Source organism: Sphaerodactylus townsendi, linkage group LG12 (genome assembly GCF_021028975.2).
Source record: "Sphaerodactylus townsendi isolate TG3544 linkage group LG12, MPM_Stown_v2.3, whole genome shotgun sequence".
NCBI lineage: Eukaryota > Metazoa > Chordata > Lepidosauria > Squamata > Sphaerodactylidae > Sphaerodactylus > Sphaerodactylus townsendi.
The window spans coordinates 43,248,239-43,274,450 of record NC_059436.1 but is presented as its reverse complement, the minus strand read 5'-3'; the positions used below and the strand labels follow the sequence as shown (position 1 = coordinate 43,274,450).

General features: G+C 43.5%; 1 protein-coding gene across 1 annotated transcript in view; it reads left to right on the top strand.

Moving 5' to 3' along the window:
• Positions 1–26,212, top strand: part of LOC125442216 (astrotactin-2-like) — a 244,905-nt gene that overhangs the window by 156,497 nt on the left and 62,196 nt on the right. Inside the window, exon 2 of the mRNA XM_048513442.1 lies at positions 15,973–16,160. Coding sequence (XP_048369399.1) covers positions 15,975–16,160 — 186 coding nt within the window. The 5' untranslated portion in view covers positions 15,973–15,974. The remainder of the gene's footprint in view (positions 1–15,972; positions 16,161–26,212) is intronic.

Here is a 26,212-nt window from a genome sequence, read left to right as displayed (position 1 = left end):
GGAAGGTGATTGTGAGCCACTTTGAGATTCCTTTAAAGTAGAGAAAAGTGGGGGTATAAGAACTAACTCTTCTAACTTGGTGCTGAACTTTGTAACTCCCAGATCTCCCTCTGTTGCTGAGAAAACTCAGACCAGAGAATCAGGGCCAGTTCTCACAAACAGCATATGTGGAGAGAAACCTGACTTTTCTGATACAGGTTTTGGGTGTTAAAGGTCATGTGACCAAATTCTGTCTTTTTTAAAAAAAATCCTTACCCATAAAAAACTACATGACAGACAAAACATGTTGACATGTTAGTTTTCAGGGTACATGAGTATCTTTCCCCCCTCCCCCTTGGGAACCATTTTGTCATGTGATCCCCTGTCTGAAGTGGAAGAGGCCAAAGTCCAGTCCAGTCACAAGACTTCATATTTTAGAAACAAACACAGCCTATATGAACAAGAAATTTGGGTGTTGTGGGCCTTCATTTTTTGGCCCTTGGATCCAGAGATTCAAAAGTGCCATAAAAGTGTGAATATGTTGGGGAGTTGCTCAGTCCTGCCATTTAATTATGGGCATCTTACCGGTGGTGCATCAAGTTTTTGTGACTATATTGCTCCCATATTGTTCCTTCTGTTCTGATCGCCATTTACTTTTGGGCCCAACTCACGTGCAGGTTTTTGCCACAGAGTATCTATTTTTTGCTCATCTTTTTCTTCCCCTCCTTGGGCCTTTCCCCACTTACCTTAAGCCCCGCGCTACTCTCCTCAAGTAGCGCGGGGTCCCCCGGCACTCCCCATGACAGGGGCGGCGACAGCGCAGCTGCCCCGATGCTGCCGCTGTCACACCCTCTCAGCGCACAGCATTCCTGGTGCTCTGGTAAACGGCACCTTTTGATGACCCTGCGCAGAGCGTGGAAGCGCGGGGATGCCTGGGCGCGTGCCAGGGATGCCACGCGCTGAGAGCAGCGCGTGGCATAAGGGGGATCCTGGTGAGTGGGGAAATGCCCCTTGATACCAAGTCTGGATTCTCATTTTCTTTTTCATGGGCCAGTAATAAAGTTGTGGCTGATTTGCACAATAAATTCAGGAGCTCCAGTTCAGTGTGTGGAACAATGCCACCAAGCTTACCATACTTAGGAAAATTATAGTTTTAGAAAGAAGACTTGGCTTCATCCATTATTGGACTATCAAACCATTGATCCTTCCAAAGCTCCCCAGGGGATTAATTGGTGTTCTTGTAGTCATATGCAATCCTTCTGCATTAACATTCTGCTAAAGAAAGAACGATGGCCACATTTGTGCTCCCTGAAAATAGGGCAAACTTGGCCAATGATATAATTTTGGGTGCTTGAGTGACCTGCTTAAACTTTAGTTTAATGAGGTAACTAGTTCTTTGTTTTACTAGCCTCACTCTTGTTGGCTGCAAAAGTGATTTTGGACACACAGAACACATTTCTTCTCTCTCCCTCTCTGCATTACTTTCTATGATTCACTGCCAGATGCCTGGATCTCTACTTTTGGCCACTAGACCTTCTTTTGGACCTTCATAGACCGATAGTTACATACCTTGCTTTCCGCTGAGTGTTCAAGTCTTTTAACTTAGTGCATATTGCACAGTATGTGTGTTCCTTTTACTGGGCTTGCTAGTGCTGAAAATTATACTGAATGTTTGATGTTATTTTGATTCCGTGATTCCAGCTCAGGTCTTTGTTTTGTTCTCTTAGGAAAACTTTATTTCTATTTTTAGTCTGCCTGGATTCTCAGTGTTTCTGCCAAGCTTCAAGGGGTGGTTTTCCACTTTTGACAAAAACTTCCTTTAACTGCTTGGTATTTCATTGCCTCGGTTGGGGGCATTTCTTTATGCTACATACAGAACCCAAGCTAGCATGTAGCAGAGGAGAGAGAAACATTCATCCTGAGAATTTTGTGAAGTAAACAAAACATTGTGCGATATCATGTATGCAAGGGACTGCAGTAGGTCTCCTTATGTTTCCACTTCCTGGATCCCAAATGGTATTCGTGATGCTATAGATAGGATTTGTGGGATCTTGTTCAAATACAGGGCTAGCACAATTCATTCTGAACATACTTAGTGAAGAAAGATGTTGGACAAGATCTTGTATCTGCAGGACCGCTTATGTTTCCATTAGCATGTCGTTGGATCCCAACTGGTATTCATGATTCTAGGATTTATGGGGTCTTGTTCAAATATAGGGTAACCCCAGTTCATTCTGAGTATACTATGGCAGATTCCGCATGGGCCAAAAACAGAGGTGTGAAAGCAGTGTGAAAACGGTGTGAGATGGTTTAAAACGGTGTAAAAGGGTTTGCACCGTTTTCACACTGTTTTCTCACCGCTGTTTTTGGCCCAAGCGGAATCCACCTTACTGAAGAAGTCTAAAGTTTAGACCTGGAAGGTTCTCTGTTTTGTTGATTATTTGTGTAATGTTAACCAGTTTTCAAATGACAGAAAGCTACCTTTATATAAATGCTGCAATGCAAAGATTCTTCAGTTTCTAGTCCAGATATTGTCCCTATGTATAGGCCATATTTGTTGCTTTTCAGCTGCATCATATTCTGGATCACCTGACTGTGCTGCATTTTCTAGTGAGGTTCAGATCAAGAGTTTGTGCAGCAGCTGTGATTCAAGTGGTACAGAAGTGTGTGTCGAGTGACTTTCCATGGGTGGTGCGTGTTTCTTTGTCTTTCTGCTTTTTGATTCCTCCCGTTAAAAAAAACACAGATATTTGTTATGCCACTTCTTATATGGCTCATGAAATATTTTTTTATTGGCCGCTTGTAAGGTCTCTTTAGTGCCTTTTCAATGTTCCACCACAGAAGGTGGCAGGAACTAAAATAAACACCTTATTTTCAGAGTGGAAATGATGAAAGGCAGTGCCACATTGCAGGCATAGCTGCCCCTGGTGAGCCTGACTTCATCTGTTGTTCAGGGCCCCTCTTCGTGTTGCAGTTATTAAGTTGTGCTCCTGTTTTATGGGGTTGTTTTTACAGGGTTATGTAGGGAGACAGGAAACTGCCTTCTTGACAAGTCACATCATTCCAGGAGAATGTTGTGTCTTCCATTCTAGTCTCTGTGGCCTGTCCATTTCCTCTGCTGGAAAAGAGTGGTGCTCAATAAAGGCACTTTTCCAGCTGAAAAATACTTGGGGTGTCCAACTCTAAAGAACATAAGAACTCTGTCGCCCCAGATGTTCGTGGACTACAATTCCCACTAGCCAATTGGCCATGCTGGCAGGGGCTGATGGGAATCGTAGTCCACGAACATCTGGGGCATCAGAGTTGGACACCCCTGTACTAGAGTTATGAAGAGGACCCACTGATTAGCACAGAACAATGGCACAGTGCCAGAGCATGGTCTAAGGGAGGAGCAGTGGCGTAGGAGGTTAAGAGCTCGTGTATCTAATCTGGAGGAACTGGGTTTGATTCCCAGCTCTGCCGCCTGAGCTGTGGAGGCCTATCTGGGGAATTCAGATTAGCCTATATACTCCCACACACGCCAGCTGGGTGACCTTGGGCTAGTCACAGCTTCTCGGAGCTCTCTCAGCCCCACCTACCTCACAGGGTGTTTTTTGTGAGGGGGGAAGGGCAAGGAGGTTGTCAGCCCCTTTGAGTCTCCTGTAGGAGAGAAAGGGGGGATATAAATCCAAACTCCTCCTCCTCCTCTTCTTCTTCTTCTTCTTCTTCTTCTTCTTCTTCTTCTTCTTCTTCTTCTTCTTCTTCTTCTTCTTCTTCTTCTTCTTCTTCTTCTTCTTCTTCTTCAAGTGCACAGAACATCCCCTGCTCAGGTCCTGGGGTCTCCAGTCAAAGCAACCTGTTGAAATTGTTGCATAGAAAGGAATGAAAGGTGTGCAGAGCATGTGTTTCTATACTGTCAGTATTATTAAAAAAATATACACATTAGTTTTATTTTTGCCACTGCTTTATAGATGTCCAGGTCACATTGAACAATTTCATATTTTCATGCTGCTTACAGGTACCAATCCTAGCATAACACACAATGTGGCCAAGTTCTGTGTAGCAACGCTTGAAGTACATTCAGGGTGGTCTGTGCAATAAATCAGGTTTAATGCTACAATTTACCAATTTTATTGTTTCCCTATGCCTGTTTCCCCCTTGTAGTTCTTTTATAGATTTCAAGCTTTTATTCTCTTCTAGTGTTTATGCATTTATGCTTCTGTCCTGTCCTATTTTATCTTTTTATCCCATTTCCTTTATGTCTCCTTTATGTCCCCATTCCTTTTTGCATTCCCAATTTCCTTCTACCAGAAGGTTTTGGGGTATTTTTTTTCCTTTTTAGATATATATTTACTGTTTTAATATATCTTATCCTTCCAGTTTTATTTTATTTACCTTGTGCTGGTCTATGACCGTAATAAAGATTGATTGATTGAGGGTGCGCAGAACCTGAATACGACAACAGTATTCATTGGCAAGCATTCAGGAGGCTGCCATTGACATGGGCCAAAATATTGTTGCCATTCTATGGACATGTGTGCTGATGGCTTCCAAAATGACACTGATTACCCAGTAATGGATCTTGGGGTCATAGTCAGTGGCGGGATCCAAAATTTTTAGTAACAGGTTCCCATGGTGGTGGGATTCAAACTGTGGCGTAGCGCCAATGGGGCTGGGCGGGGCATGACAGGAGCGTGACCGGGCATTCCTGAGTGGGGCTGTGGCAAGGATGCAGCCACTTTGCAGCCCGGTCCTTGCCAGAGTGGGAAGCTTGGTCTGCGCCAGCGCGAGTGCCTGCCATGCATGCCTTTGGTGCACCTCCTACTAGACTGCTTCAAGTTCTGCATGCTACTGCTGAGAGGAGGGGCGTAACTAAAAGGCAAAAATCACATGGCAAAATCACCAATTAGTAACCCCCTCTTGGCACACACAAATAATTAGTAACCTACTCTCGGGAACCTGTGAGAACCTGCTGGATCCCACCTCTGGTCATAGTAGATAGCTCACTGCAAATATAAACACATTTCATAATGACTGTGGAAAGAAGAGGAAAGGAAGAGTTTGGATTTATATCTTGCTTTTCTCTCCTGCAAGGAGCCTCGAAGTGGCTTATAAGCTCCTTCCCTTCCTCTCCCCACCACAAACACCTTGTGAGTAGGTGGGGTTAAGAGAGCTGTGACTAGCCCAAGGTCACCCAGAAAGCTTCATGTGTAGAAATGGGGCAGCAAACTTGGTTCACCAGATCAGAGTCAGCTACTCATATGGAGGTGTGGGGAATCAAATTTTGTTAGCAAGATTAGAATCCACCACTTTTAACCATGGCATGTGGTACCAACCAGTTGTTTCAACAAAATAAAACCATGCAGTAATTTAAAAGCAACGACATTGGTTTTCTGAAAATTTGCTCTATTGTGGTACAAACTCTGAAAATTCTGAAAATTTGTTCTATTGTGTTACAAACAGCACCCATGGATGATGTGTTAACAAGTATTTTTACTTTTCTTGTACTGTGTTAAAATGGACATCAGGTAATAGTGGGGAGCAGTCTGAGCTCATCATGCTGGAAGCAAAATGACTAGATGTAGTTCATCATATTTATCATCATTGTCACACAGACACTTGATTCCTCCCGATACAAGATCCATTGAGACCTGGTGATCCTAGGGGGAGTCCTTTTCAACCAACAAGGCACCTTATAATGACAGTTTTTCAAAGCATGCTTTAAATTTGCTGTTCTGAAGCCAAAGGATAGCTCTTATTTTGCTCATTTAAACTCGTATTTTGCTTTTCCCTAATCAAAGATGGATTTCAGAATGCCTGAGTTGGTTTCAGGTTCTATTGAGCTGGATTCCCAGGAAGGTGTTTCAGCATCTTTTTGTTCTAGCACACATAGGCTCATTCCGCACATGCAGAATGATGCACTTTCAAACTGCTTTCAGTGCTCTTTAAAGCTGTGTGGAATAGCAAAATCCACTTGCAAACAGTTGTGAAAGTGGTTTGAAAACGCATTATTTTGCGTGTGTGGAAGGGGCCATACTTTTGGAAGCCCTCACCTCTAGGTTTCAATCCCTGGCATCTCCAATTTGAAGGGTTAGGGTAAGAGGTGCTGGAATAAACCCTTCCTTGCCCAGGACCCTGGAGAGTTGCTGCCAAACCGAACAGGGGAACTGTTAACTTGATCTCTGCAACCAAGACAGCTTGTCGCGTTTGGGCTCTGTCAAGTGAGGCTGGTGTCCTTTGGGAAGATGTAAATGAAAGTTTAAAAAGCTAGTTTTTAGCAGTTAACAATAGTCTTCGTCTACTCCAAATCCTCTAAGTGGCCTCGAAAAAGAGCTACGGTGGAATCTGAGTATTGATGATTACTAACCGAGCAAATAATAATAATATTTTTATCTTGATTTCTGGCAAATGTTAACATGCTGTTCCATGCCTGCTGTCCTTTCCCGCCCGCTCTGCCTGTATCCTTAAATATCTCACGGGCTTCTCTTATTGTGAAGAGTTTCCATCAAGTTTACAGCTACCTTGGGTTTTCTCCTACTTTATTTTAAAACAATTCCTTTTCCCAGAGGTGACCAGAGGCTCTCTGAGGGTATCTTAGTCCTAATGGAGTGTGAGCTAGAAGAGCCATGTCATCTGCATACATTAATAAAGGAATTTGTCTGCCTACTGATGGGAAAAAAAATAACGGGCAGCTGATAGCTCGGAAATGACACTATTAATATAAGAATTGAAAAGAAGGGGGAGATGGTCTTTACACCCGAGGCCTTACTGCTTCCCATATTTTTGCTGTTGGCCTTCTTTTGTTCCTATCAGCCACTGTGTTTTGATGGATGCGTTTGGCCCAGCCGCCTTCATTTAACAGGTGAAGTGCCTGTTTTCCAATGTGTAGCTCTGGATAGTTTTACATAATTTGTCCACTGTGCTAGACTGTGACTTTTACTGTTCCTGGTATTAATATTTAATGTTGGTTCAGTATTGTTCATGTCCTAGGCTCTGTATAGAAAGTAGAATCAGCTTGCTCCTTGCCTGGAGGGTTTATAATCTGCGATAACCATACAAAATCGAGAAGGGGGTCGTTGTTGAGACCAGGAGCCGACTGAAAAGCAGGAGTGAGATGAAGGAAAGTCGACAGTGTTGGAGTCGGGAGCATAATGCTAATGTTGCTAGGATATGCCTCGTAAAAAAAGGGGGGGGGAGTTAGAAGGAATGAAGGAGACAAACACAGTTTGATATGGGCATCTGTTATGCTTCTACTCCAATGCCTGACAGGCTCCTATCAGAAACTAGGGGGGAAACTATTCTGTTCAAGGAAAATTCGTTCTCCTGAGTAAGGATCTTTTGTGACTTCTACCTTCTCTTAAGTTAGGTTTGTGAGCCTTTCTCTGTTTGTCTGCCAACTACTACTGATTGTATCCACTTTCTTCCTACTCAGTCCGATAGCAGCAGGGTGACCAAACAAGGCTGTTTCTGTAAGGATGACGCAGTCAAGGCACACAGTCGGATAGTCCTTTTATATCATAAGCAAATGAAAGGTCTATTCTGTTAGCACAACACCAGAGAATATTTAGGCCACAGAACTCTGGTGCAGACGAACAGAAGGAATTAAACTGAAAAAGATTATGGACTGAACTTTGAACTTATAGTACCTGAATATCTCAATTCCCTTCTTGCTGCAAGATTCAAATAGGTGCATGTGTAAAGAAGACACTGTCCTTCGCATAATCACGCGCCCCGCTGGCAGCCATGCACACCCAAACAGCAAAGAAAGGAAAACCCCTTTTCAGTTCTCTCTCCCACTTGTGTAAAATGGTCTTAGCCAATCTGGCTCTTGGGTTCCCACAGCCTGGCCTCACCAGGACTCATTCAACCAATAGATAGGTACTAGTATATGAAAGAGGCCCTATATTCTCTCTCCTGGCAATCAAAACCTTGCCTGTCTAGCGGGATGTGTTCCAGCTTTGCTGCAGCCACATAGACTAGTCACTCTCAATAATTGTGAATCCCTTCTTGTCTCATCTATGACAGTATCTTCTAATGGTAAATATTTGACTTGGATGACACAGGAGTCTCCTACCTGTGGCCCTCCAGGTGTTCATGGATTATGATTCCCATCATCTCTGCCGACTGGCCATACTGGCAGGAGCTGATGGAAATCATTGTCCATGAACATCTGGAGGACTGCAGGTTGGAGACCCCTGCACTAGAACGTTTACTTCTATTTTTGCCCTGCTCTTTGTTGGTGTATATTGTTTGTTTTTTATCTTATTGTAATACTAAAAAAATCAAAGCCTGTGAGAGATATTATGCATAAATACTCCCCCCCAAAAAAATGTTTTCTTGAAGATACATCTAAAGTTACACTCAGATGCCACAAACAAGTCAGAATTTGTTCACGAACAGTGTGAAACTAATTCATTGTGAAACCTGAGTGTTCCTTTCTATGGTGTGGCATTCCAAGATGGAAGATGCAAATCTTCTGTTCAACTCTGATTTGTTGTAATGATACAACACCAGAGGTTTCAACTGGCTATAACAGTAATGTCCAAATGTGTATGCCTTAACAAATGGCAGTAGGTTTCTTCTGCAATGACCAAGATTTGAGGCCACTGTTTATTTATGGTTAATGGAAAGAAACACCTTTCACTTTGTTAAAGGGCCCACATTTGGACAGCATGACAAACTGAAATGAAGTTGAAGTATTGAGTCTTCACCGTTGGCATGTGCAGAAGGGGAGGGGAGGAGACCTATGAGTCTAATAGAAAACCAGACTTATCCTGTGGCTTACCAAAATCCTTTAGTAGAGTGTGAATTGAGCAGATCTGTTTTCATCTGACAGATCTGGAGGGCCAGTCAAAAGCTACGCTGGGCTTCTCCAGTCTTGGGTCATGGGTTCCAAATGTCCAAGCATGGAAATATTTTATTCCAACCAATGTGCAAAGCCTGGCTGAAGAGGACAGTGCTTCTGAATGTGCTGAAAGTGGTCTTGGTTCTTTGCAGCTAGTCCTCTCAGCTGGTCTTAGGGAGCTCCAAAGAGACGCAGTAATGAACGAGAAGTATGCAATACTTCTATTAAATAAATTAAGGGTCTCTTGTAATGGGTACTGTGGCTTTCAAGCTGGACCAAATTCCCAGCACCCATCAGACAAAATAAAGCATAGTTAACAAAGAATTTATTCCCTTGTTCTCCTGAAGTATTCAGATAGGACCATTTGACAGGAGCGTGTTATTATTGTGTTGATAACGTGTGCTTGTATCTTTCTTGCTGCTGTCCATTAGCAGCTAATGAGTGCCTTGAATACCCACCAATCCTCCTTGGAGATTTGAATGGCAATGCCTATGTCTTGGAGAGGTCGATAGAATCATTAGCAGGGTGCTGAGCAAAGGGATTTGGAATAATGGTTCGACCTTGTCAGGGGGGGAAACAGCGGTAAGGGATTCAGTCAACTGTGGAAAAGGGCTTTTGTGAGGGGAGGAGGGGAAACCAATAAGTCTGATGGACAGGTAAGTTAAGCCCTATGCAAAGCTAAGCACATTTTAGACAGAGACTGCCTTGCATGTCCATATCAGTTCCACCAGTTTAAACGCACGATAGCCAGAGTTGTAAAATCTGTTCTCTAAAGCAAGGTGAGAAATCTGGGTTGAGGCACGAGAGAGACTGAAGTTCCATCTGCTGCTGCATCAATGAAGGCTTTCATGGCCGGATACAACTGCTTGTTGTGAGTTTTCCGGGCTGTGTGGCCGTGGTCTGGTAGATCTTGTTCCTAACGTTACGCTTGCATCTGTGGCTGGTACCTTCAGAGGTGTATCACAGAGAGAAGTCTGCTATACACTGTGTCCAGTGAGAAGGGAATGTTTAGTGGGGTACATATTGTCCATGTCCCAGGTTGGGGAACCAGTCAGTAAGTGTTTGGGTGGAACTTGCTATGCAAAGGTGTGGTTGACTGCATTGTAACGTGGGTGGGGTTTTTCAGTCTAGAGAGTGATTCACATTTGCATTCCCTGCAGCAGCAACAGTCTTAGTGAATACAAACCCTATATCTGGGTGGAGTCCATTGTCCATGAACCTAGCATGTCCTTGGCCTTTGATTCTGGTGTTTTTAAGTACTGTTAGCCAAGTTTTGTTAATTCTCAGGGTCTCTTCTTGTTGAAGTTTTCTTGGTGTTTTTGGATTTCAATGGCCTCCCTGTGTAGACTGACATAATAACCTTCCAAGTTGTCCAGAATTTCAGTGTTTTCAAATAAAATGTTACATCCAGTTTTGTTTAGAGCATGTTCTGCTACTGACAGTGTTTTTCATGCTCCTTAATACGAGTCTGAATGCTGCTTTTTGTAGTTCCAATGTAGACCTTTCCACAGCTGCAGGGTATGCGATAAAGACTCCTGCAGAAATGAGGGGGTCTCTCTTGTCCTTTGCTGCTATATTTTTCTGGTAGGTTTGAAGATTGTTTGTAGGTTATGTTTTTTCATCAGTTTCCCTATTTGAACTGTGATTCCCTTGATATATGGTAGAAATATTTTTTCCTGTGGGGGGCTGTTTCTCCTCAGTCCTGTGGGTTTCTCTTGGTCTTAAAACTCTTCTGATTTCTGTTGTGGAGTAGCCAAGTCTGTGCAATAGAAGAAACAGGTCTTTTTACGTCGTTTTGCAATCAAGGGATTGCAATCAAGGGATTATTATGGTAGAAGATCACTGGATCTTGTCTGTCTTCATCAAATAGCTTTTTGCTGAATCCTGGGTGATCTTTTCTGTTGATAGATACCACTCCAGTAATAACTTGACCTGTTGCCAAATTTTTGGCAATAGCATTTTTTAAAGGTGATATTAAGATGAGTTTTAATTTGTTAATGCTTTCTGTGAACATTGCATATGAGTATTGTAACGTTTTGTCCAATCATATTTTTATTCCACTTTATTGTACTGATGCCTTACACTTAAGATCTCTGGACAAAAGAGCTTATTAATAAAAGAGCAGTATCTACAGATATAAGCATCGACGTTTTGTGGTTCCGTCTGCATTTTTTAGCAAGTTGGAGAACTTTAAATTTTAGCAGCCCAGAAGCAGTTACTGGAATCCTTTGTTTGCTAAGTAAAGCAACCGGGAACAGTTTGAAAAGTTAACATTTTAACCCAGGCGTGCCACGGATTGATTTTCTTCTCCCTTGAATCTCGGTTTTTGATATGGCAAAGTGGCCTTTGGAACACCTTCCACATTTGATGGGATTCATAACTCAGCATGCCCTTGGACTGAGCAGTGGGTTGACCCACATCTGTTTGATTGCATACTCACTCTTGGCTGAGTCACTCAGAAGATCACTTCTCTGTCAATGCAATGTAGACAATTCAGTTATGTGCTTAAGCTTCAGAGTTTTACTATGAAGGAGTCCCGTAAGGACTTGAACATTGCTCTCTGTAGTTTTTAAATCAAAGCCCTCAATGTACTCTCTACCTGTGAAGAGTCTGGTATGCTGGCAAAGGTGGGTGGTGAGGGAGATGCTGAGCTTGTACTTGGCCAAAGACTGTCCACGTGAAACATATAGATTGCCTAGGAATAAGAAACTACAGTAAAGCTGCTTTTCAAACATTGGTAAGAAAATCAGTGGTTTGCTTAGGAAACACACTTAGAAGTATGATTGCGGTGGTTAAAAATAAACATCTGCAGAATGACTGGTTCTAAAAGATGTTTTGTGAGCAGTGTTCAGCTGGGGCTTATGAGTAACAGTGGAGAAGTACACACTCAGTTTTTATCGTCTGAACAATTACATTCCAGATTCTAATCTTAAACAGTTGCAGCTCTATGTATTGTTAAAGGCTTTCATGGTTGGAATCAACTGACTGTTGTGGGTTTTCTGGTAAATTTTGATCCTAACTTTTTGCCTGTATCTTTGGATGGCATCTTCAGAGGTACATTCCCCATAGATATCTCTGATCAGGAATTCCAAATCTACTGGTGGTCCCTGGATCCAAAGAAGTTCAGCTGGCCTCAACCAGGGTCTATTACAGTTACAGCCTGTAAGATGGAGCTGCCCCCCAGGCATATGGTTGAGGCAGCTGCGATTAACATCTGGATGTTAATCTCCTGTCAACTTTTTCAAAATTGACCATCAATTTGCCGCTTGATGTGTAGATCCCAGTGTAGAAACTATGTGGAATCTGTCACTGCTTTGTAATTGTATTTATTAAGATGGCAGTTATATGTTCTAAACATTTTATTTGTTTTAGAATTGTTGTACACCACCCCAAACCCAAAAGAGGAGGGGTGGGGATAGTAAGCCCAATGAACAAACAAAATTTGTCACATGATCAATCTTGACCAGAATCCATATTCACCCCCCTGCCCTGTTTCGTCCTGCTTTCCTAGTAGTCTCTCTTTCAAGTGTATGACACTTGTGGGTTTGTCAACTGTACCATGATACATAGAATCCTCTTGGCATTCCCTCCTTGGGGAAGTAGGCAAGGTTATCTTTTCTAGGAGCAGCAGTGCCGTAGGAGGCGAAGAGCTCATGTATCTAATCTGGAGGAACTGGGTTTGATTCCCAGCTCTGCCGCCTGAGCTGTGGAGGCTTATCTGGGGAATTCAGATTAGCCTGTACACTCCCACACACACCAGCTGGGTGACCTTGGGCTAGTCACAGCTTCTCGGAGCTCTCTCAGCCCCATCTACCCCACAGGGTGTTTGTTGTGAAAGGGGAAGGGCAAGGAGATTGTAAGCCCCTTTGAGTCTCCTGTAGGAGAGAAAGGGGGGATATAAATCCAAACTCCTCCTCCTCCTCCTCCTCCTCCTCCTCTTCTTCTTCTTCTTCTTCTTCTTCTTCTTCTTCTTCTTCTTCTTCTTGTTCTCCTTCTTCTTCTTCTTCTTCTTCTCCTCTTCTTCTTCTCCTTCTCCTCCTCCTTCTCCTCCTTCTTCTTCTTCTCCTCCTCCTCCTCCTCCTCCTCCTCCTCTTCTCCTTCTCCTTCTCCTTCTCCTTCTCCTCCTCCTCTTCTCCTTCTCCTTCTCCTTCTCCTTCTCCTTCTCCTTCTCCTCCTCCTCTTCTCCTTCTCCTTCTCCTTTCCTTCTCCGGCTATCATTCTCCTCATCATCATCCTCCTCCTCCTCTCCTCATATTCTCTTCTTCTCCTTCTCATTCTCCTTCTCAGCCTATCATGCTCCTCCTCACTCCTCATCCTCCTCCTCATCCTCCTCCATCACTCCTTCATCTCCTCCTCCTCCTCCTCCTCCTCCTCCTCCTCCTCCTCCAGAAGTCCACGTCCAAAGGTCATGGTGGTGATGGGCAGGAAGGGCATAAGGGCAGCGGGTTGCAGCAGATGACCTCCAAGTGCTTCACTGTGTAGCTGCCTGAAGCAAAGCCTGCTGGCTACAGAGATGACTCCACCTCTTAATGTGTGGTGGTGGAGGTAGGAGCAGCTTCTGCTCTTGGAAGAGATGGCAACACTTTGCATGTGCAGCGGGAAACTTGCCATGCCAGTCAGAGAACACTGAGCAGTCCTGTGGTAACCTATACTGTACAGCACCAAGCATTAGTGTGGAGCTGCCAGATACTCAGGGGAGGAAGAGGCAGAAGGAGCACCAATTGCTGTTGCTCCCCATCCAGAAGATATCCTAAAGCTGTGCTCCAGAACATCACTGTTCACAAACACCCTTGTTTTATGGACAGGAGGTTGCGGTGCCAAGCAAAATGCTTCGGTATGGTGTCATTTGGCAGCTATTCCAGGGGTTGGCTGCTGCTATGCTAAACCTAAATTTTTGCTTGTTTCTTTACCTGTGTCAACAGACCACAGTGATCACAGATTAACATGTAGCCTGACTTTACATCCACATTAAGGGCAGGGAGGGGGAACCTAGTCTTAACTGTCCTCTCAACTTGCATCCCTTGAAACCTCCGAGAAGGATGGAAATAATCCAATTCAAGGTACAGATAAAGAAATGACAGGTCCTGTTGGAGGCCTTTCCCAGATCTCTTCTTCATTTCAAAGGTGTTGCTAAACTGCTGTGTCTAAACTGAAGCTGCTGTACTTTGGGTCACATAATGAGAGGAGTCACGTCACTGGAAAAGAAAATAGTGCTAGAAAGGGTTGAAGGTAACAAGAAAAGAGGAAGATCCAACATAAGATGGACTGGCTCTATAAAGAAAGGCATGGCCCTAACTTTGCAAGACCTGAGCAAGTCTGTTAATGATAGGATGTTTTTGGAGGTCCTGCCTTCATAGGGTTGTCATGAGTCGGAATCAGTGGCACTGAACATGCATATATGTGTTATGGCTGAAAAATAAGGCAGTGAAGCATAAGAGTGGGAGACAAAGTTGTGGTGGGATAGTGCTTAAAGTGCTGTGGAGTATTGGATCTGGGAGGTTCAGGTTCAGATACCTATCCATGCCTGGAAGTTTCCTGGAGAACTTTGGACCCGTTACTTTATAAATGACCTGGAAGTAGGGGTGGGTAGTGTGGTGGCCAAGTTTGCAGATGATACCAAATTATGTAGGGTGGTGAGAACCACAAAGGATTCGCAGAAAGAGCATCCAAGCGGACCTTGATAAATGGGTGAGTGGAGCTAGAAATGGCAAATGCAGTTCCAATAGTAGCAAAATGTAAAGTGATGATGCACATAGGGGCAAAAAAAATCCAAACTTCACATACCACACTACAGGGGTCAGTGCTATCAGTCACAGACCAGGAAAGGGATTTAGGCGTCTTAGTTGATAGTTCCATGGGAATGTCAAGCTCAATGCATGGCAGCTGTAGAAAAAAGGCAAACTCTATGCTGGGGATCGTGGGAAAGGAGTTGATAATAAAACTGCAAGGATTGTCATGCCCTTATATAAAAGCCGTGAATGCGACCGCTACTTAAGGTACTGTTGTTCAGTTCTGAGTAAGCCACATCTCAAAAAAGGATATGAGAAGAGATATAGAAAAAGAAGTGCAGAGAAGGACTTTGCGAGGATGATTGAAGAGGTTGGAGCACAACTTCCTTATGAGGAGAGGCTGCAGCGTTTGGGACTCTTTAGTTTGGAGAGGAAGGCGTCTGAGGGGGGATATGATTAAGAAATCTATAAAATTATATACATGGGGTAGAAAATGTTGACAGAGACATGACATTTTCTCTCTTTCTCTCACAATACACTAGAACTAAGGAGGGCATTCATTAGAAAATGCTGGGGGGGGAAGAATAAGGACTACTAAAAGGGAAGCACTTCTTCCATAGCGTGTGATTGATGTTTGGAATATGCTGCCACAGGAGGTGGTGATGGCCACTAACCTGGATAGCTTTAAAAAGGGCTTGGACAGATTAATGGAGAAGTCAATCTATGGCTACCAATCTTGATCCTCCTTGATCTCAGATTGCAAATGCCTTAGCAGACCAGGTGCTCAGGAGCAGCAGCAGCAGCAGAAGGCCATTGCTTTCACCTCCTGCATGTGAGCTCCCAAAGGCACCTGGTGGGCCACTGCGAGTAGCAGAGTGCTGGACTAGATGGACTCTGGTCTGATGCAGCAGGCTAGTTCTTATGTTCTTATGTTTGTTTTAGCCTAAAATATCTAATGGGTTGTTGTTAAGCTGAAATGGAACCAGTTGGTGTAACGGTGGTGAAATGTGGTGGATTGAAACCTGAAGAACTGGGCTTGATTCCCCACTCTTCCAGATGAGTGGTAGACTCTACAGTGGACTCTAATCTGGTCAACCAGATTTGTTTCTTCACTTGTCCTCATGAAGAGTACTGATGACCTTGGGCCAATCACAGTTCTCTCTGAACTCTCTCAGCTCCATTTACCTGACAAGGTATGGGAAAGGAAGGAGTTTGCAAATCACTTTGAGATTCTTTACGGTTGAGGGGGAAAGGGTATAAAATCCACTCTTCTTCTGGAGGAGGAGGAGAGGGAGAAGGATTTTGGGTCCTCATTGGGGAGAAAGACAAGATGCAGTAAAATAAATAAATAGTGTAGAGCTGTCAGAAGGAATGAATGAATCCTGGGTGCAAGGATGTGATGCTACATGAATACCCAAACAAATACCTCTTTTCTTGTAGAGATGTCAGGAACTGTGGCCGACATTTCCTTGGTGCACTGGAAGCAACAGTGGTTGGAGAATGGCACCCTCTATTTCCATGTTTCCATGAGCAGCTCCGAGCAGCTTGAACAGGCTACCCCGCCCACCCTGCAGGAACCTTCGGAGATCGTAGAGGAACAATTGCACATCCTTCACATCTCGGTTATGGTGAGTGACATTTCCTTCCTTTCCCAGCCAGGAATTTGAATTGTGTTAAGTGGAAGTTCTTCATGTCCACCCAGAAGGTTTCCCATTCTTTTTCTCAGTCCTTCCTTGCCCTGGTCCGTTCATACCTTTTCTACAAAACCGCCTTCATTTGGATGGGATTGGCAAAGTGGGTCTTGAACAAGTTTGGGTGCAATCCGCATGGCTGTTCAAGATGCTATTGGGTTCCGCCATTCATCTCAGGGCTCAGCATGGCCAAAGTGCTTTTAAATTGTATTATTGAAGGCTTGTGCGGCTGGAATCAATTGGCTGCTGTGGGCTTTCTGGACTGTGTAGCTATGGTCTAGTCAGTGGTTTTCTCTTCTAATGTTTCACCGCATCTGTGGCTGGCATCTTCAGAGGCATGTAACAGTAAGATGTGTTTCTCTCATATCTTACCTACAACTGCCTTTTAATTGTTTGTCAGGAGTGTCCTGGAGGAATTTGGAATGATTTCTCTCCAGGGCACGGTTGACGACTATAATAAAGAGGCAACTTCAACATCCCGTTGTTGTTGCTGTCTCTCGTTTTCCAAGCTCAGTAGATGGAAGACGTCAGTCGTCAGTGCAATCAAAAAGAACATTTCTTTCTCTTGCTAAATTCAGTCAGAAACAGACAAGACAATGGGACTTCAGATGTCTTGAAGCTTTTTAAAGTTTGATCCTACCTATCAAGCAGGTGCCAGCTTGTGGCGTGATTTTTTTTTTTTGGTGTTTGAGGGGGGAAAATCACAAATCTGTTGTTACGATGGAAGCTTTATCACTTCAAAGTCTTGTGTTATTACAGCTATTTTGAGCTGCTTCTCGCTGCTGTGAAAACTTTCTGAATTTGAGCAGGGACATTTCCAAAGTACGCTCTCACTGGTGTTCATCAGTGAGAAGGGAATGGGGGAGAAGCAGGTGGTGTCTGAATTACAGTCAGGTAATTATGGGTAGATTTGTCTGTCTTTTTCAAGCAGTGGTAATTTATTCCCACGTTAACCACAGCAGTAAAGTGCCTCTGTATTATGTGTGCATCCTCTTTGGAGCTGGTGGTGGGGGGATGGTTAATGTTGTTATTCTTTGTTTCTCCCTTTGGCAGAGAAGGCAAGTTGTCACTGAGTCACTTCTCTTTGATTAAGAGCTGTGGCTTGGTGGCACAGCACATGGCTTCATATATGCAGAGATCTCCAGTTCTGTTTCTGATATCTCTTGTGAAACCATCTCAGATAGTAGCAGTTGAGACACAACTTTTCACCCATGTCTATGGCTGGCATCTTCAGAGGCCTGTCACAGTAAGATGTGTTCCTCTGCATTGAAGTGTTTTGTGTAGTTGGGTACCCAGCCATAGATGTGGACAAAACATTAGGAGCCAATACCAGAACATGGCTACACAGCCAAGAAAACCTACAACAGTCAGTTGGTTCTGTGTATTTGTGTATGGCAGGGTGTTGGACTTGATGGCCCTTGCAGTCTTTTCCAACTGTATGATTCTCTGATTCTGGCCTTGAGAGTCTTGAACTAGAAACGGTTCCCTGTTAAGAAGTCCTGGGAGTTGTAGTTTTATGAGTACATTGACTCCCTTATTTATATGCATTATTTATACACCACCTTTCTCCCCACTGAGGATTCAAAATGGCTGACATGGTTCTCTTGTTCTCCATTTTGGCTCATTACAACCCCATGCGCTAGGTTAGGCTGAGTGTGTGTGATTGGCCCAATGTCACTCAAAAGTTTCCATGGCAGAGTAGGGATTGAAACCTAGGTCTCCTAGGTCTTGATAACACTTACCATTATACCACACTGGGGCCCCTTCCACACACGCAAAATAATGTGTTTTCAAATCACTTTCACAACTGTTTGCAAGTGGATTTTGCCATTCCGCACAGCTTCAAAGAGCACTGAAAGCAGTTTGAAAGTGCATTATTCTGCATGTGCGGAATGAGCCTGGCTCTCTGTGTTGCAGCTTCTGGGGATAAGAACATAAGAACATAAGATCTAGCCTGCTGGATCAGACCAGAGTCCATCTAGTCCAGCACTCTGCTACTTGCAGTGGCCCACCAGATGCCTTTGGGAGCTCACATGCAGGATGTGAAAGCAAGGGCCTTCTGCTGCTGCTGCTCCCGAGCACCTGGTCTGCTAAGGCATTTGCAATCTGAGATCAAGGAGGATCAAGATTGGTAGCCAGAGATCCAATTCTCCTCCATAAATCTGGCCTATGAAAGCTTTAGCACCATACAGCCATCATTTGTTGTTGTTGTTTTCCTACTTGAATGTGAAAAAGCAGTATGAGATATCATTCTGCTATTCCATTTTTTAAGACAATGAATGAAGTTAAGGAATGTGTTGTGAGACCATGGAGGAAGAAGGACTTGATTCTCCAGAAGCTAATCGTTGACTTCTATGATGGGCAGGGGTCTGTGTGTGTGTGTGTGTGTGTGTGTGTGTGTGTGTGTGTGTGTGTGTGTGTGTGTGTGTGTGTAGTGCACGCCCACATGCACACATATTAATTTGACTGTTTTATTGGGCTCAGTGAAATAGTGAGTTATGTGCTGAAATTGGGATTAAGTTGCATTTGGTGGCTTCCAATGATGGTAGAAATTTAAAGAACACATAACTTCATTGATACCCCCACCTCCAGCTTCACTTCCTGACTTTAGTTACTATCTATAGTTACATTAGAAGCAGAGGTTTTCATTGGTCAAATGCAATTCTGTTTGAAACCAATGACATTATTTGGTGGCCTTTAGTGATGTCTTGATGACCCGTGGGATGACTCTATATAATCTGATCAGCCATTCCTTACACTGAACCTTGCCCTCCCATCAAAGAGTTCAAGTGATATATAGTTTCATCCCACCCCACACCTTTTATTATGGAGACAGCTTTGCAAGGCAGGTTCAACTGAGAGGGGTTGGCCTGGCACCCCACAATGAGTTTTCATGATAGGCCAGAGAAAACTGGATTCAGATTTCTGCAGAAAAGGCCATCTTTTTTTAAATCTCTCCACTGACTCTCAGACTACCAGAGGGTAAAGGAGATTCAGAACCAGTAGGTGGGTTGATTCAGTCAAGCGTTGCAGTTTACCTGGTAAGAATGAAGTATTGATAGTTTGTTTGGGACGTATCCAAGTATAATTACTGATACCATATTTTTCTTGTATAATGATGGCAAGCTGAAAGATTTATACGTTGAAGAAGTAGCGAGCTTTCTACGAAAATTAGTATTGAGTAAGGATCTCGTTCCACTTTGAACTCTCTGGAGTTTGGTACCAACATCATATTTAAGACTGATTGTTTCTGTTAAGATTCTTGCGGAGACTTGCTGTGTTCACCTGGATTCTTTCATTTGTATGGATGATTTATGAGTCTTTTGTCGATGTATATTGCCACTTGTTTGCATGTTATGCATTAAAATTCACTTATCGTGCATACGTACTTGCTGTAAGAGATTTGGAACATCTAGTAGCCCGGGTATAATGTTTGTGAGTTTTTTCCTGGCTTTTAACAGTGGCGTGGCATGAATCTTCTTAGGCACCTCAAAATGCATTTGGTCCACAGCAAGGATAACAGCCATCCTGTTTGAAAATCCCAACACAAAGAGCAGATGTTCCCGAGTCCCAGCATTTGCTTCTTCACGCTCCTTCCATTCAGGAACATCTTTTAATAACAGAATTAATACTTGCTTTGTTTCTCCCCAGCAGTGTTTGTTCCCTAATCTCTCCCCAAAGAGACATAACATTAATTACTACATTTAAAGGAAGTTTCTTCTCTATTACTGTCACCACCCTTTCTCCTCCTGCCTCGAACATCTGAAATTTGTTTTCTCTGTGCGTGCGTGTGGGGAGGGGGCATGGGGGGAGGGGAGAGTGTGGGAGAATATGCAAATGCTGGATTTTATTTATTTGGGTTTTTTAAAATGTGTGCCATGTCAGGCACAAAAGAATCAATATTTTTGTCATTATGCCTGCTGTCGCCCATGCCCCCCCCGCCCCCCCAGTACCATAATCTTAATTGTCATTTGGGCTTTAATTGTGCTGTTCCCTCTTGTGTGTGGAAGTAAATCTTATCTGTTTTGGATTAAAATTCAATGAAGGTCACAGCGGCTTGAAAATTTACCAGGCTGCTGCAATTAATGTTCATTTGGCTTTGATAAATTGGAATGTTTCCCTACAATAGGAGTGGAGTGGATTTCAGAAGCCATAATTCTTCCATTAACTCAATGATTTCCCTTGCATGATGGAGCAACCTGTCACGGCTGTGTTTGTCATCTGTCACTTCAAGGTTCTGGGCATATGCCTGATATGATTTATTATGATTATTTGGGCTGCTTGTGTCAAAACATTTAAAACCACTAATTATTCTTTCCCTGTAAAGTGCTGAATTAAACAAAATGTGTGAATTATCCCTCCCTCCGCTTTGCTTATTCCCCTGCTTAATTATCGTTCGCGGTCATTATAAATTCTTGCTAAGGGCTTCTCTTGACTTGTTTTGTTCCTGAGAGGTGACTGCTTGAGAATTTCTTGAGGGCTCCCTGCAGTTTCTTATCCAACTAGGTGATGGGGGGAACAACCAATTTGATCTCTTGGTCTGTCTTCCAAGCAGACATTTCTTGGTGCTTTATGCCACAAGTCAAATCTCCCAATGCCTTAATTATGAAGGTGTGCCTTCAGTGGGAGAGCCTTCTTCCCTCCCCAACCCCCACCCCTGACTCTAGAAATGTGGAAGACGATGAAGAAGGAGAAGGAGGAGTTTGGATTTATACCCCATTTTTCTCAACCATAAGAAGTCTTGAATGAGCTTACAACTCCTTCCCATCTTCTCCCCACAGCAGACACCGTGTGAAGTAGGTGGGGCTGAGAGAGTTCTGAGAGAACTGTGACTAGTCCAAGGCCACCCAGCAGGCTTCATGTGGAGGAGGGGGGAAACAAACCTGGTTCTCCAGATTAGAGTCAACCACTTTCAACCACTATACCACGCTGACTGTCCATGCTGGAAGACTTGAAGATTCTCATTCTGAGCTTTAACCAGGGCTATCCTAAATAGGTTCTGACTTAGGTGGGAAATCAAACCCAGTTCTCCAGATTAGAGTCAACCGCTTTCAACCACTATACCATGCTGGCTCTCTATGCAGGAAAACTTGAAGATTCTCATTCTGAGCTTTAACCAGGGCTATCCTAAAAAGGCTTTAAAAAGGCTAAATAGGCTCGAACCAGAGCTCAGAGGCTAAACAGGAATGGTTAGTTAGGACTGAGATGGGAGACTTCCAAGAAAGTTCAAAGTTGTTACATAGAGCCAAACCACCTCTATTTGTCCCTTGCCTTGAGAACCTTATGGGGTCACCGTAAATCTCTGAAACTTAATGGTGTTTCCTACCAGCATTCTAAGCTGGAATCTTGTGCCAGTAAATCCTGAGCTCAAAACCTTTTCTGCTACAAATGGAACAGCAAACTTGCTACATTTGCATTTTTTTTGTTCTTTCAGTTTATTACTCTGATTTTGAATTAAGATATATTCTAAATGTCTTAGAGTGGCTTTGCTCAAAGTTTTTGAATTTGAGTGGTCCTGGGAGGGAGGGGTGGCAGTTTAAGACTTATTATAGTGTCTCATATGGGTTGCCTGTACTCTTCCTAAGTGACCAAAGATCCTCCCTCATATTTGTGTGCATTCAGCCTGCAGCTCCATGTGTGGATTTGCAGACTGGGACAACAACTCCCACATCAGTATACCAAAAGCCACTTTGAGATCTCTGTTGGGGAGAAAGTTGAGGTATTCATGAATTAAGCAAATTGATATCATACTGCTCGAGACTGCCTCCTTTCCTTTGTACCACCAGGTTGTTGACTTGGTATGCTTTTCAGCATTCTTCCTGTGTGCTGGGGTGGATAACAAGAACAGGCAGACAGGTAATCTTGGTGACAGTTGCACTGTTAAGGAACCTTCTCTTGGAGAAGTGCAAAGTTCTGATCCTCTTTCTGAATCAATGCAAGCAACTCACTTGTTTTAGGTCCGTTCCTTTTATCTATCACATGCAAAAGAGCTTATTAGAAAAAGGTTCTTGCTTTATCTCACACTGACTTCTCCTTGGCAGCCCTTGGTGGGAGCCAGCCAGATTCCAGATAGAGTCATTCCGCATTAGCTCTGCTCTCACAAATAGCAGTTGCTTATGTCCATGTTTAAAACATTTCTCTCTCCCCTTGCAGCTTTGAAAGCAAACTTGGAGGCAGTTAAAATAAAGCGCAAGATCAAACAAACTAATAAAATAAGAGAGACTGTTCATAGCTACAGAGCTGCATAGCAGATTCCAGAGACATTACCTGTAAAAATGTAGGAGAAAAGAACTTCAGCCTGTTGCAGCGAAGACAGTGAGGATGCCATACAGCTGCCCCTTAAAAAGGCGTTTGAGAGTCTTCTCCCGTGTAAACCTTCTTGCTTTCTGAAATGTTTTTCAGCAGTTACTTTAGAAAAAGACCCATTCCTGATCCCTACCTGACTTCGAAAGGGGAGGCTTCTTAAGATCTGAAAAAGTGGGAGCAAACAGTCCTTTGACACTTCCTTTTAAAATTGAAAAAAAATCAGAATAATAATAATAGTAATAGTAGTAGTAATCGTCATCGTTGTCATCGTCATAATCTATGGCACAGACCAGCTGAGGTCATCCCAGCGGTTATTGGCATCCTGGGTGCCATTCTGAAAATGCTTGGGCAGCACTTGAAATATCTTCAAATCGACAAAATCAACATTGGTCAGATTCAGAAGGTAGCCCTGCTGGGATCCACACAAAAACCCTACCAAAACATTACAATGTCCTAGGCCCCTGGGCAGTGGTGGGATCCAAAAATTTTAGTAACAGGTTCCCATGGTGGTGGGATTCAAACTGTGGCATGGCACCAATGGGACTGGGCAGGGCATGGCGGGGGTGTGGCTGGGCATTCTGGGGGTGGGGCATTCCTGGGCGGGGGTGTGGCAAGGTCATAGCCGCTGCACCAGTCCTTGGGCGGGAAACGAATGAACGCAGGCCCAGGCTGCCACGCATGCCGGTGCACCTCCTGCTAGACTGCTTCAAGTTCTGCGCGCTACTGCTGAGAAGAGGGGCGTAACTAAGGCAAAAATCATGTGGCAAAATCACCAATTAGTAACCCCCTCTCGGCACACACAAATAATTAGTAACCTACTCTCGGGAACCTGTGAGAACCTGCTGGATCCCACCTCTGCCCTTGGGTGAGGTTCAAATTGTAATGAAAGGCCAACAACCAGCTACAGAACTGGCAGCTGTGATATTAAACAAAAATCAACAACAGCAACAACAACAACAACAACAACAACCTTCATGTTCCTCCTAATGACGAGTCTTCCCCATGGCTTTTAAAATCAGCTTTTGTTTATATTGTCTTTACATTTTTATTCTGTTTTTCCACAGCTTCAGAGCAGCTAAACAATCAATTAAAAATCAGTATAAACATCAAACATTCTAATCAATGAGCCACCACCTCCCCAAAATTAAAAAAAAATGCAGTACAGCCAACTTCGTGGAATTTCTGAAGAAGAGCTTGGATTTATACCCTGCTTATCTCAACTGTAGGGAGTCTCAAAGTGGCTTATAAACTCCTTCCCTTCCTCTCCCCAAACAGCCACCTTGTGAAGCAGGTAGGGCTGGGAGAGTTCTGTGACTGGCCCAGGGTCACCCAGCAGGTTTCATGCGTAGGAGAGGGAAACAAATCCAGTTCTCCAGATTAGAGTCCCCTTCCGCACACGCAAAATAATGTGTTTTCAAACCACTTTCACAACTGTTTGCAAGTGGATTTTGCCATTCCGCACAGCTTCAAAGAGCACTGAAAGCAGTTTGAAAGTGCATTATTCTGCATGTGCGGAATGAGCCCACCACTGGTTCTTCTGCTGGAAGTTTCCCTTTTGGAAACTCAGCCATCATGTTGCTTGATGAAGTACCTCTGGAAAGAGAGTCCCGACTTTGGGAGCTATCATTATTCAAAACCTGCTTCTTGTAGCCATGGGTGAAATGGTTGGCATGACCCACTGCCCATATCTTAATTGGTATGTCAACCTATATGAAGGGAAGCTTCTGTATTAGGCACAAGGTACCCTTGTAGATGTTGTACTGTAATTAAGCCCTGAGCTGCAAAGTGTGGTGTGGAGGCTCACTGTGTGCAAAGTGAGATTAACTTTTTCCATTTAATTGCCACCTCCTTCCTCGCAGCGCTTCCCAGTTGTCCCCTGACCGGTGTTGGTTGGATTGCAGCTGGGAACTGATTAGTACCCAGTTTGACTTTCATTTCCCCCAGTTTTTTTCAGGCGCAGGATGACTTTTTCATGCTTTGTGCGTGAGAGAGAGAGCTCTCCCTTCTTCCATCTTCAGTTGAGTTCCATTTTCTCCTGGATTCATCCTCAGATGAACTGATTTGGTCGTTCACCTATCTATTATATTGTAGCACTTTTTTGGGGGAAAAAACTCAGACTACAAACGTTGTGGGAGAAGGCAGAAGATAACCACTTAAAGCTTGCCAGTTTCTGCCTCTTTGGCAGAAAATGATCTGATCTACCAGTTCGGGGAACAGCGATGTTTCTGTGTTTCTGCAAAATCTCCAATGCTGAGGCAGCTTAATAGCTTATATATATGCCGTAGACTACGTAGGACCAAACTCTCTATGCTTTGGTTCCTATCTATTCTCCATATTGTGCCCCAGTTGCCAGGAGTGGTCAGCTTCATGATGAAACTTGCTTGACTTGGACAGAGTATTCATACTGTGAGGCCAGGACGGCCCCACAATACCTTGCTCTTCTACTGTATTTAGCACTAAGGAAGCTTAAAAATATTTAAAACTCTTGTTAGATAAAATGAATAGCCCCAAATCAGGCAGACTTTATTTATGGGATGGTTTGCTATTGCCTTCCCCAGTCCTACAATCTACACTTTATCCTGAGCAAACTGGGTACTCATGTTATCTACTTCAGAAAGATGGAAGGCTGAGTCAACCTTGAACCAGCTACCTGAACCAGCTACCTGAGTCAGTTTTTATAACCTTCTTTTCTCTACTCTAAGGAGTCTCAAAGTGCCTTACAATCTCAATGGCCTTCCCTTCTCTACTAACAGACACCTTGTGATGTAGGTGGGGTTGAGAGTATTCTGACAGAACTGTGATTGGCCAAGGTCACCCAATAGTCTTCATGTAGAGGAGTGGGGAATTGAACTTGATTCTCCAGATTATAGTTCCCTGGTCTTAACCACTACACTACACTGACTCTGTCAGTAAAATGTAAATCCATTTTCCATACCTGCAATTTTTGGTGTGTCACTTGTTACACTTGAATTCTATATTCTAGGAATTGGTTTTTTTTCCTCATTCCAAAGGACCTCCTGGTAACACTGGCTCCTTTTCCAAAACCTGTCCTTGATTTAAGCCTTTTTTCATGGTAGAGCCATTCTAATAAGTTGTCTAGGAAAGAAGATAATGGAATATAATTTCCCCCTCTTTAAGAAAGTTGTCTCCACAGTTCTCTTAAGCCATCCTGTGTGTGTGTGTGTGTGTGTGTGTGTGTGTGTGTGTGTGTGTGTGTGATTTTTGCTTTTAGTTGTGTCAGCTTGCAAAATCTAAAGGGTCACATTTAGGCTTTACCTTCAAACCATTCTTCTCATCTCCACTGCTCATCACATGGCAAAAGCAAAGCTATTAATATTTGCGTTCATTCAGTCCATAATCCCAATGCATATCAAAAGCAAATACTCTAAACTGTTTCGTGATATCCTACTTCAAGCCTGAGCCATGGAATAGAATCTTCTGTTTCAAGTTTGGAGGAAGAAAAGATTTTGTCATCAGACTGTGAGCTGAGTACCAAGAATGGGTCACAGTTCTGTCTCATGCTTGGGTTGTGAGGCTCAGAGGTAGGAAGAGGAACCCGATGACCTGGGAAAGGGGCCTCTGGGAGGCTTGATGAAAAATTTAGGGTTTCCTCCTCATCAGATGTGAAATGGCCATGAAATGAACCCTGGTGCTTAGTGAGGGTAGTGATGGAAAGTTCTATC